Below are 9,899 nucleotides of genomic sequence, written 5' to 3'. Positions count from 1 at the left end.
CCTCTCTCCAAACATTCTATCCTGTGCAGCAGGGTTTTACATCCTTCCAACACAACAGTGGTCTTTGACCCAGACATGTTGAACTCTTTAGTGCTAGGACTCAAGTCCTCTTGCTGTTTTGGGACAATTCAGAAAAGAATCAGCCACAGTCATTTTGCATACTTCTGTCTGACTGTCCTAGGTGAGTAGAAAGAAACAGTTCAACTGCTTGACAAGATTCATTGACCTGAGGTCTTGCCTGCAGCTGGATTTCTATCCTACTTCTGTGATTTTCCTTTCGTGGATCACCAACGCACTGCAAATGCCTATCATTGCTTTTGATATGGGGTACTTTGGTTCTGCCTGGAAAGGCAGAAAGTCTCGAAGTGAGGAGCTCACAGATCATAGGCAGATTGAAATGTTTTCAGCAAGAATAGGCAAAGCCGTAGAGACAGAAAGCACACTCGTGGTTAGCAGGTGCTGGAGGGAGGAAGGAATGGGGAGTGGCTGCTGACTCGGTGTAGGGTGATGACAATGTGTGGAACAGGATGGCAGTGATGGTGACACAATGATCTGAGGCAAAGCTAAACAGGTAGCATTTGAGAAGGAGGGAAGGGCTCACGGGGTTCAGAGAGGGTGTCAGGGCATCAGGGTGGATTTATCTTTTCCTGGTGGAAATCCGATATTTCCCCCATTGATTTGGTTACTGAAGCGTGTTTGGAACTCTGAACTGAAGAGATGGAGGCTCAGTAAAGCACACCAGGAAGTGTGGCAATGAGGAATATAGAAGATTGTGTTACACGCCATGGACCAGAGCACGCAGGTGTGCAGAGCTGTGGACCCAACACTGCCGTGTGGGATGTAGCCTCATGTCTGGGGGTGGGAAAAGAAGGGGATCCAACCAAGGGAAGTCAACATTAATAGAGAGGAAAGGTATCACATGTTATGTGCCATGGATCACCCCGGAAAATGTCTCTGCAATCCAACACTGATTCGTCCTTCTGGAAATGATCGGCAGACAGTCCAGATAGCATTGGCCCTAAATTGTCTCCTGGAACCTCCTGGGATCACCAGATCTGTTCCTAAGGCCCCAACACTCTGAAGGGTGCATTCTTCTCTCTCCTGTTCACCTCCTGGCTGCATCTTGGAGGCTTCTCTGGCTGTACTGAGGCTCAAATAGCAGAATCCCGAGGACCACCAGGATTAAGCCAGCCACGCCCATGCGAATGAGATTCTCCACTGTGTAATCCTGGGAGTGTGAGGCTGGGGATAGTGGACAAGGAGGTCACAGAGGTCGGGACAGATCAACATCACCCAGGACCTCTGGATGTCCATCCAGAGCACATCCTTATCTTTGACAGGACCCAACCCTTGTGCCCGGCCCCGTAAATGAGAGCATCTCCTCACTCACCAGTCTTGGGGTCTGAATTGTTTTGTGACAGGCCGAGGGTGTCAGCTGCTCCTGAGAATGAAAACAGAGGGGAAGAGCCCTGAGCCAGCCTCTCCCCCGGGCTCTTCACTCTTACCTTCCCCTATGTCTCCTGACATGAGTTCTAGTGAGTTCCTCGATAAACCCTTCCTCTGCCGCAGCAGCACTCCCTTCAGTCTCCTTATTGAATTATTTCAGACTTCCTGTGTCCTACAAATCCAGACATTGCTCCTGAGGCCTTTGGGGAGGACATTTTCCTGCACTCTGGGAGCTCAGAATCTGAAAGGTAATACAGAAGTCACTGAGCCCCATGCACTGTCTGTGCAGCCAGGGACACAGGAGCACATAAGCCAATTTCCCCGGAGAGGAGAGTTTCACTTATCCACCAGCTGAGGACCCAGGCTCCACGCATGAGAGGCTGGTCCGCAGGGGCTCCCCAGTGTCAGAAGCACAAAAGGGGGAAATTCTGGGCGTGCTTCTTCTTCACACAGCCTCAGCCAGTTCAGCCGGGGTTTCATCTTCCATTTAATCTCTAGTTAACTAATTCCTCATATAGGCAGTAACACCTAGAATGCGACGCAGGTGACCACATTCACACACATACAAATAGATGTACGCTAAATGGTGGTGTCACTCAAGGTTCATGAATCAGTATTTGTTTTTATGAAGTGTGAATCTAGGTGAATCTAGACAAGGAACAAACATGTAAACACCTGTCACTTCAAATATATTAAGCATATGCGTGAATATACATCAAATGAATTTGGATATACTTACATATTCAAATGTATCTTACATAACCACATGTAAATATGTACATATGTAAAACTTCAGCTATATATTTAAGATGTCGTTACATACATGTTGACATTTAAAGTGAGAAGTGTTGGCACATAATTTAGAAATGAAGAAGTAAAATTTCCCATTGTCTTATGGTTTACACACATTGCATTAGTCAATTAGAGGAGATCCGTTGAAAAGCAATTAGCACAGGGCACTTTAGTAGTGAGCATGAAATACAATGAATATACTCAAAGCAGTAGCTTTCTCATGGAGAGTTGTCTCTTCTTTAAAACATGTAAAGGAAATACTTCACTTATAAATTGTTAAAGGTGGTGAAGAATTCTTTAAATTAGAATGAATGTAATTTTTAAAAATGTCCACCCAGGACAACCAGTTCCCTTGACAGGACCTGACCCTCTGTGCCCAGCGTCATCACCGTGAGCATCTCCTCACTCACCGGCCTTGGAGTCGGACTTGGTTTGTGGTGGGCTGAAGGTCTCAGCTGCTCCTGAGAATCAAAACAGGAGAAGAGACATATTCAGATGTAACTTATATAACAAATTCTGTATATGGTTATGTATAACTTATATAACCTCCCCATCAAGGAGAGGTAGGTGTCCTGGGTAGACATATAAAAAAGTAAATTCAGGCCAGGCACGGTGGCTCACTCCTGTAATCCCAGCATTTTGGGAGGCTGAGGCTGGCGGATCACGAGGTCAGGAGCTCAAGACCAGCCTGGCCAACATGGTGAAACCTCGTCTCTATTAAAAATACAAAAATTAGCTAGGTGTGGTGGTGGGCGCCTGTAATCCCAGCTACTTGGGAGGTTGAGGCAGGAGAAGTGCTTGAAACCGGAAAGCGGAGGTTGCGGTGAGCCAAGATCGCACCACTGCACTCCAGACTGGGCAACAAGAGCAAAAGTCCATCTCAAAAAGAAGTAAAAATATATGTATTTATTCTAATTTAAAGAATTATTCAACACCTTTAACAATGTGTAAGTGAAGTATTTGATTCTTTACATTTTTTAAAACAAGAGATAAGTATCCACAAGAAAGCTACTGGTTTGGGTATATTCATTGTATTTCATATTAACTCACTACCAAATTGCCCCCTTCTAATTTAAATCTAAATTAACAATTTAAAGCACTTTTTCATATAAAAAAACGTTTAGTTAGATGTTAGAATGATCCAGTGATTGGACAAGATTGGACATGAACCCACCCAGGCCCAGGGTTGAGCTGCACTGCAGCTCCTGCTGACCTCCCGCGGGTTTCACGAGCCACAGGGAGCCGCCTGGTTAGTTTCTCTCGGGCCACTGTGCTTTGAAACATCCAAACACTTCTGAAGTTCATTAAGGAGACCTCAATTTTTAATATGTACGGGAGGAAGACTTGAGGTTAATGAAGAATGGATGTCTACATTGAGTATATAAATTAAATCAAGGCCCAATGAAAGGCAAAGTAGAAGTAAATATTTTTAAAGAATAGGTTCATATAATTGAAATAAAAAGTATACATTTGTATATTGAAGTATTGCTTTAAAAGTTTTAGTAGGCCGGGTGCGGTGGCTCAAGCCTGTAATCCCAGCACTTTGGGAGGCCGAGACGGGCGGATCACGAGGTCAGGAGATCGAGACCATCCTGGCTAACACGGTGAAACCCCGTCTCTACTAAAAAATACAAAAATACTAGCCGGGCGAGGTGGCGGGCGCCTGTAGTCCCAGCTACTCGGGAGGCTGAGGCAGGAGAATGGCGTGAATCCGGGAGGCGGAGCTTGCAGTGAGCTGAGATCCGGCCACTGCACTCCAGCCTGGGCGACAGAGCGAGACTCCGCCTCAAAAAAAAAAAAAAAAAGTTTTAGTAAAGGAGAGGGCAACAATGGACAAAGGCATATAGAAAACACAGAGTAGAAATGAGTGACACACGACACGCTCTGTGACTAATTCCCTAACTCTTGCAGGGAGCAGGTGCATGGTCCCTTCTTAGTCTCAAGGTGCCCTGAGCACGGAGCCTCGGTGGGATCTGACTGTGATGAGGCTGGAGTCCACCCTAAACATGCTCCTTTAGAGAGAAGCACCCCAGCTATGGGTGCCGCTCACATGGCCCCTCCTGTGCTCTCCTGGTGGGCTCAGGCTCAAGGCACTCCTGAGACTAAGGAGGGGCCGTGCACCTGCTCCCTGGCAAGTTAGGGAATTATTGACAGCATGTGTTGTGTGTCACTCACTCATTTCTACTCTGGGGTGGACTCCACCCTCATTACAGTCAGATCCCACCAAGGCCTCCTCTCCTGTCTTGAGATGGCCCAGGTACCCCACAGGTGTGGGTGAGGGGCTCATCCTCAGGGGCTCTCGGAAATAAGAAGTGAGAGCTACCAAAGGACCATCCACCTGTCTTCTCTCCACCTCGCCCGCCTCTGTTCCTCCTCCATCAGCCCCAGCATCTTCCCTGGGTCCAGCCTGACTTGGAGCAGATGCACGGCCCCTCCTGCTGACCCGACCTGTTCTCCTTCCTCTACTCATCACACATCCCGCAGGACAAGGTCGGGGTGTGGGCTCCTGCAGAGCTGTGCCAGGTGTTGCTTTTGGTAGAAAATCGGAGAGATTTTGTTTTGTACATGAGACAGTGGAGAGTCTCAACCAGAGGTGATGGCTCCTGGGAATCCTGCTCCTGGAGGGGGAAAGTGCCCGCTGCTCCGCTCGTCAGTGTTGAACCTCAGACACCTCCCTCCACTCTGACCACCATGGAGTGAACACCTGCTCCATCTCTGGAGCCCCAGGAAGCCACGCGGACCACACCCTTACCGTCCACCCTCCCCTCTGCTGCCCTGGAAATCAGACCCTGAATATTGAAGGTACCATTGAGATGAGTCTAAAAACTTCTCTTGAACTGGGTGTGACGGTGTTTTTGTCACCATGAGTCAGGACTTAGAGGTTGGGACCCCCAGAGGCTCTGATTCTGAGGTGGAGACATCAGGAGGGGAGTGGGTGGGGCCTCCGTCTTCCACCGTCGGTCTAATCTCATCTCCTCTGAGGTTCACCCCCGTCTCCTCCCAGCCCTCCCTGCTCTTTACCCTACTGAGAGTCCAGGGGTTGGAGCCAGGGGTGGGAGGTCCCGGGCTATTTCCACCCTCTCATGGACTGGACCCTCCCCTGCAGACCCTCCCCGTTCACTCCCCTCTTTTCTTTTCTTTTTTTTTGAGACGGAGTCTCGCTCTGTCGCCCAGGCTGGAGTGCAGTGGTGTGATGTCGGCTCACTGCAAGCTCCGCCTCCCGGGTTCACGCCATTCTCCTGCCTCAGCCTCCCGAGTACCTGGGACTACGGGCACCTGCCACCATGTCCAGCTAATTTTTTCTATTTTTCAGTGGAGACGGGGTTTCACCGTGTTAGCCAGGATGGTCTCGATCTCCTGATCTCGTGATCCACTCACCTCGGCCTCCCAAAGTGCTGGGATTACAGGCCAACTCCCCTCTTTTCTTAGTGTCCAGAGCTCTGCTGGGAGCAAGGCCTGAGCTGAGCCTTTGAGTTCAGAGAGAACAGGGTCAGGGTCTCACCTGAGACCACGAGCTCCAGGGGGTCACTGGGCACAGACAGCAGGTAGGGATTGGAGCTGCGTGAGCCGTAGCACCTGTAGGTCCCCGCGTGGGCTGAGGTCACAGGACTCATGGGAAATTCAGCCTGGTACTTAGGATATTTGTACATTGATCTTAGATGGAGGTGGGCATCAGCTGCTCCCGCCTGGGTCAGAAGGAAAGCGTGGAACTGCCACGAGGACTGACAGAGCAGGCTCACGTTCTCTCCTGAGGCCACCTTGGGGCCCGGCTGCACTGAGAGGAAGGGTCTGCCACGGATCTGTCCTGGAGAGAAGAAGGATGGGTGAGGGGCTGCCCCACTTGGTTCTGAGCTGACGCCTCTCCAGGCTTCCATCTGGGACCCTCAGTCTCTGTCTCTGTTTTCTCTGAGTCTTCCCTTCTCCCCATTCCCTGTCTCTGTCTGTCTCTCTCTCCCTTGGGACCCCCACCCCTCATCCCGGCCATCACCACCTGGGATCCCCCAGCAGGGCCTGAGCAGAGCCTGGGTCCCTGACTGAACCCGCTGGGCTCCTCACCTGAGATCAGGATGTCCAGGGGGTCACTGGGGGCCGACCACTCGGAGGAGACGTTGTGTGCACAATAGCATCTGTACTGGCCCCCGTGGGAGCGCCTCACAGGGCCCAGGAGGAAGTTGGCCTGGGAGAGCCCAGCCTGGCGCTGCCGGCCAGGACGCTGGAGGAAGTCATCTTCTCCCTCCTTGTACAGAGCGAATCTGTTGTAGCCGGCATCAGAGCCACACTGGAGGGTCAGCTTATCCCCAGGGGCCACGACAGGACCCGGCTGCACTGACAGTGACGGCTTCTTAGAAACACCTGGGAAAAGGTGGTCACGGTTTCCAGGAGCGACCCTCAGGCTTCCCCACAAACCCTCCCTCTCCCCCTGGGCCTCACCACTGCTGATCTTCCTGTGTCTCTGGCCCCAGGAGCCCTGAGCCCTCTCGTCCCAACATCATCCCACCTGGCGCTGCCCTGAGACGCGGCTCCTCCCCACCTGCCCGGAGACTCAGGGAACTCCAGGCAATGCTGTGAATTTCTCACCTGGGACCAGGAGCTCCAGGAGATCACTGGGTAAAGACCACACATTGGGAGAGGCTGAGTCATAACCATAGCACCGGTACGACCACCTGCGACTCGGGCTCACGGGGCCCACGGAGAAGACGGCCCGGGATGACCCATGGGCATGGGACTGGCAGTTGAGACGTTGTGGGTGCTCATCTTCTCCTTCCTTACACAGAACGAAGCCATCAAATGCCACCTGTGAGTCACACTGGAGGGTCACGTTTCCTCCTGAGGCCACCACAGGGCTGGGCAGGGCTGAGAGGGTGGGTTTGCTGTAGGCTCCTGGGAGAGAAGGAGGCACCGTGTTAAATGGGGCTCAGACCTCCCACATCATCCCCAGGGCTGGGCTGTGAGAGGGAGACGCCCCTGAGAGCCGACCCCCTTCCTGAGGGCAGAGCCTGGGGCTGGGACCCCTGAGTGTCCTCTCACCTGTCACCACCAGCTCCAGGGGGTCGCTGAGCTCTGATGAGTGATTGCGGCTGTAATACTGACAGCGATACCGCCCCGCGTGTTCCGAGGTGATGGATGCAATGGGGAAATAGCCCTTCTTGACAAGCTCTTGTTGTATCCATCTAACCCAGGATGCTGGGTTTTTTTCCCTATATAGACGATACTCCTGAACCTGAAGGCTCCCCTGACACCTGAGGGTCACAGGACTCCCCTCGCTGATCACAGACCCTGGCTCAGCCAGGAGAGTGGGCTTGGGAAGGGTCCCTGGAAGAAAATCAGAGATCAGATTCTAAGTCATTTCCCACCCAACAGATCTCAGCTCTTGATGGCAGGACCCTCCACACGCCCCCATCAGTCAGCCCAGATCTGCTATTCCCCGTCCCCAGCTGCACGGAGGAGGCCCCTTGTCCCCAGTGAGGAGGAGGGAACTGGAACAGCCGGGGACAGACTCACCTGCCTGCACGTGGGTCCTGAGGCCCAGACTCAGCCCTGGAAGAGAGTTCCCTGTGAGAGATTTGCCCCTGAAGCCTGAGCAGGTCCTCCCCTCCCTGGGATCTTTGTGAGCCCCTGGGGTCTCCTTATGCACCAGAGTTTGGCTGTGGGGTGAGGCCCCTCCTAGGTTAGAATCTCCCCTCCCTCTTCAAATCTCACCGAGACAGATCAGGAGCGTGAGGATGGGGGTCATGGCGTCTCTTCCCACTGCCCTGCTCTGTGGATGGATGTGGCCTCGGTGCTGGCAGGACAGAGACACACAGGTGTGGACACTCAGAGTCTGGGTCGTTCTTGTCATGGAGTTTTGTCATCTGTAGCCACACAGGAAGTGGAACTGCCCTCCCCAGGAGCCTGGCTGTCATTCCTTTAGGGCTGAGGTGGGGGCAGGCACCAGGCCCTCTGTAGACAGTTCAGACAGAAATGGGGTGTTTCCTGACCCCCAGCCACTGTCTGTCTGGTTTGTCCTCATTTCACTAAGGCCTGGGAGATAGCAACAAATAGAACTGGTGCCTTCCTGTATGTGCCCTTCCTGATCAGGGTGAGCCAAGGCTTTTCCTTCCTTCTCACAGCCTCCCACACGGTCTCCCTCCCTCCTTCAGCCTGTCCGTCAGCACGGTGTTGTGGGGTCCTTACCATGGCAGTCATCTCTTCAGCCCTGGAGATGCTTCAGGGAAGACACGGGTCCATGCTGCAGGCCGAATCAGATCACCAGAGACGCACTTGACACCTGACTGGGCAGTCCAGGCTGAGCTGCGTGTGGCAGTGAGCACAGAGGAGAAATGCAGGGAAATAGGGGAAGAAAAGTTGACTTCTCTCTTGGCACGGGATTGTGGGTTTTTTTCAACCAAACAGTCTCCTTCTCAACTTCTCCTTTTTAAAATATTTTGCTGCAGTGTCCACCCCCACCCCCTTGAAACAAACCTCTGAGTCTTTCCTGCCTCCTCGGTGCCCCTTGCATCCTTGGCCGTCCCTCTGCACCTCAATTCCTGGTCAACATTTTGGGAACAATGACTTATGTTTGCGCTTTGATTTGGGGAGTTGAGGAGGGAGTTGATACTTATTTGATGACTGGTTGTCATCCACTGCCTATGTGACCTTGGTCTGTAGTGTCCCATCTCTGAGCCTCAGCTTCTTCCTTTGCAGACTGTTGTCATGAATCCCACTCATCACAGTGGTTGTGGGGTCAGTGGTGCCTGGGACATTGGGAGGGGCTCATTTCTGTTTGCTTTCCAGACCAGGGTAAGACCTGAGGTGCTTGGGACATGAGAGGATCTTGGTGTTGGACTCCACAGTCTGTGAAGGTGATTGATGTCTCCACTTAAGATGTCGCATCTGACCCTAGTGGAGAAATGTACATCAGGCATTTCTGAAATACCCAGAGCATCAAGGTCATGAGCAGAAAAAGAGGTGTGGAAGTTCTCAAGTGTAGACGGATCAACAACAAAGAACAGAAGCCAGAGATGAGATGCCACAGGGTCCTGGGACCATCAAGGGCTCATTACGGTTGAGGTTTCCACCACTGAGTGGAACTGGGAGAGGAATCTCGGGACTTGCAATGACAGTGAGGAGCTAAGGGCTCCAGACCAAGGTGGGAGGCTGCATCCATCTAGCCACATCTGTGGCTGGAGTGGACCCCAAGCAGCCCAGGAGAACTCCCTCAAGGGAGTGCACCAAACCATCCATTGACAGAGCTGCTGGGATTCCAAAGAAAGAAGCACTAAACACCAGAGTGTTCATAGAGCATTTATTAAGGGGACTTCCTTACTGTAGGGAGTCCTTGTCTCCTTGCCCAGTGTCTACTTGTGGACCTCAAGGATGTGCTTCCACATAACAGCATGTTCTTCAGATGAACAAGGAGACACTGGGTGTTCTATCCAAGACTTTAACCTAAAACAAAAACAAAAATAAACCCCTAGAGAATATGTCTCAGTAGAGTTGTTTCTTGGGATGCGCAGGGAATTCGTTTCAGTATTCCCTACATGTACCAAAACCTGATGTACCAACGCGACTGACAGAGCTGCTTAGAAACAGAGTTCCCTGGTTCCAGAGGTTCAAAGCCAGAGTTGCTGTCAGTCCATTGGAGGAGATACTGTTGCTGGGCAAGTGTTCTCTTAAGAGCA

At 51.8% G+C, this 9,899-nt stretch overlaps 1 protein-coding gene across 2 annotated transcripts; it reads right to left on the bottom strand.

Annotated features, from left to right (window-relative positions):
- Positions 1-832: 832 nt before the first annotated feature.
- LOC112613616 (leukocyte immunoglobulin-like receptor subfamily A member 3) lies at positions 833-8,424 on the bottom strand. 2 transcript variants are annotated; one of them, XM_025369324.1, is made up of 10 exons: positions 8,413-8,424; positions 7,939-8,020; positions 7,741-7,776; positions 7,267-7,551; positions 6,817-7,119; positions 6,295-6,591; positions 5,741-6,043; positions 2,649-2,699; positions 1,391-1,441; positions 833-1,242 (listed from the first exon to the last, which is right to left on the bottom strand). In XM_025369324.1, exons 1-10 carry the CDS (start codon positions 8,422-8,424, stop codon positions 1,106-1,108), a joined length of 1,557 nt encoding a protein of 518 aa, XP_025225109.1. In that variant the 3' UTR covers positions 833-1,105. The 2 variants fall into 2 exon arrangements, with proteins under 2 accessions (XP_025225109.1, XP_025225110.1); XM_025369325.1 differs by lacking the exons at positions 1,391-1,441; positions 2,649-2,699; positions 7,741-7,776; positions 8,413-8,424 and having other exon boundaries at positions 7,939-7,972.
- Between the last annotated feature and the right edge of the window lie 1,475 nt (positions 8,425-9,899).

The sequence above is a fragment of the Theropithecus gelada genome, chromosome 19, assembly GCF_003255815.1.
Source record: "Theropithecus gelada isolate Dixy chromosome 19, Tgel_1.0, whole genome shotgun sequence".
NCBI classification, from domain to species: domain Eukaryota; kingdom Metazoa; phylum Chordata; class Mammalia; order Primates; family Cercopithecidae; genus Theropithecus; species Theropithecus gelada.
Note: the sequence above shows the minus strand (reverse complement) of the source record. Positions and strands in the feature narration are given on the sequence as shown.

What these genes read in the sequence shown, in the direction of transcription:
- LOC112613616 (XM_025369324.1), bottom strand. An exon ending in CCTGGAGCTCGTGGTCTCAG is followed by an intron (nt 2,700 to 5,740) that starts GTGAGACCCTGA and finishes TTTGATTCTCAG; the next exon opens with GAGCAGCTGAGACCTTCAGC. An exon ending in CAATTCAGACCCCAAGACTG is followed by an intron (nt 1,243 to 1,390) that starts GTGAGTGAGGAG and finishes CACTATCCCCAG; the next exon opens with CCTCACACTCCCAGGATTAC.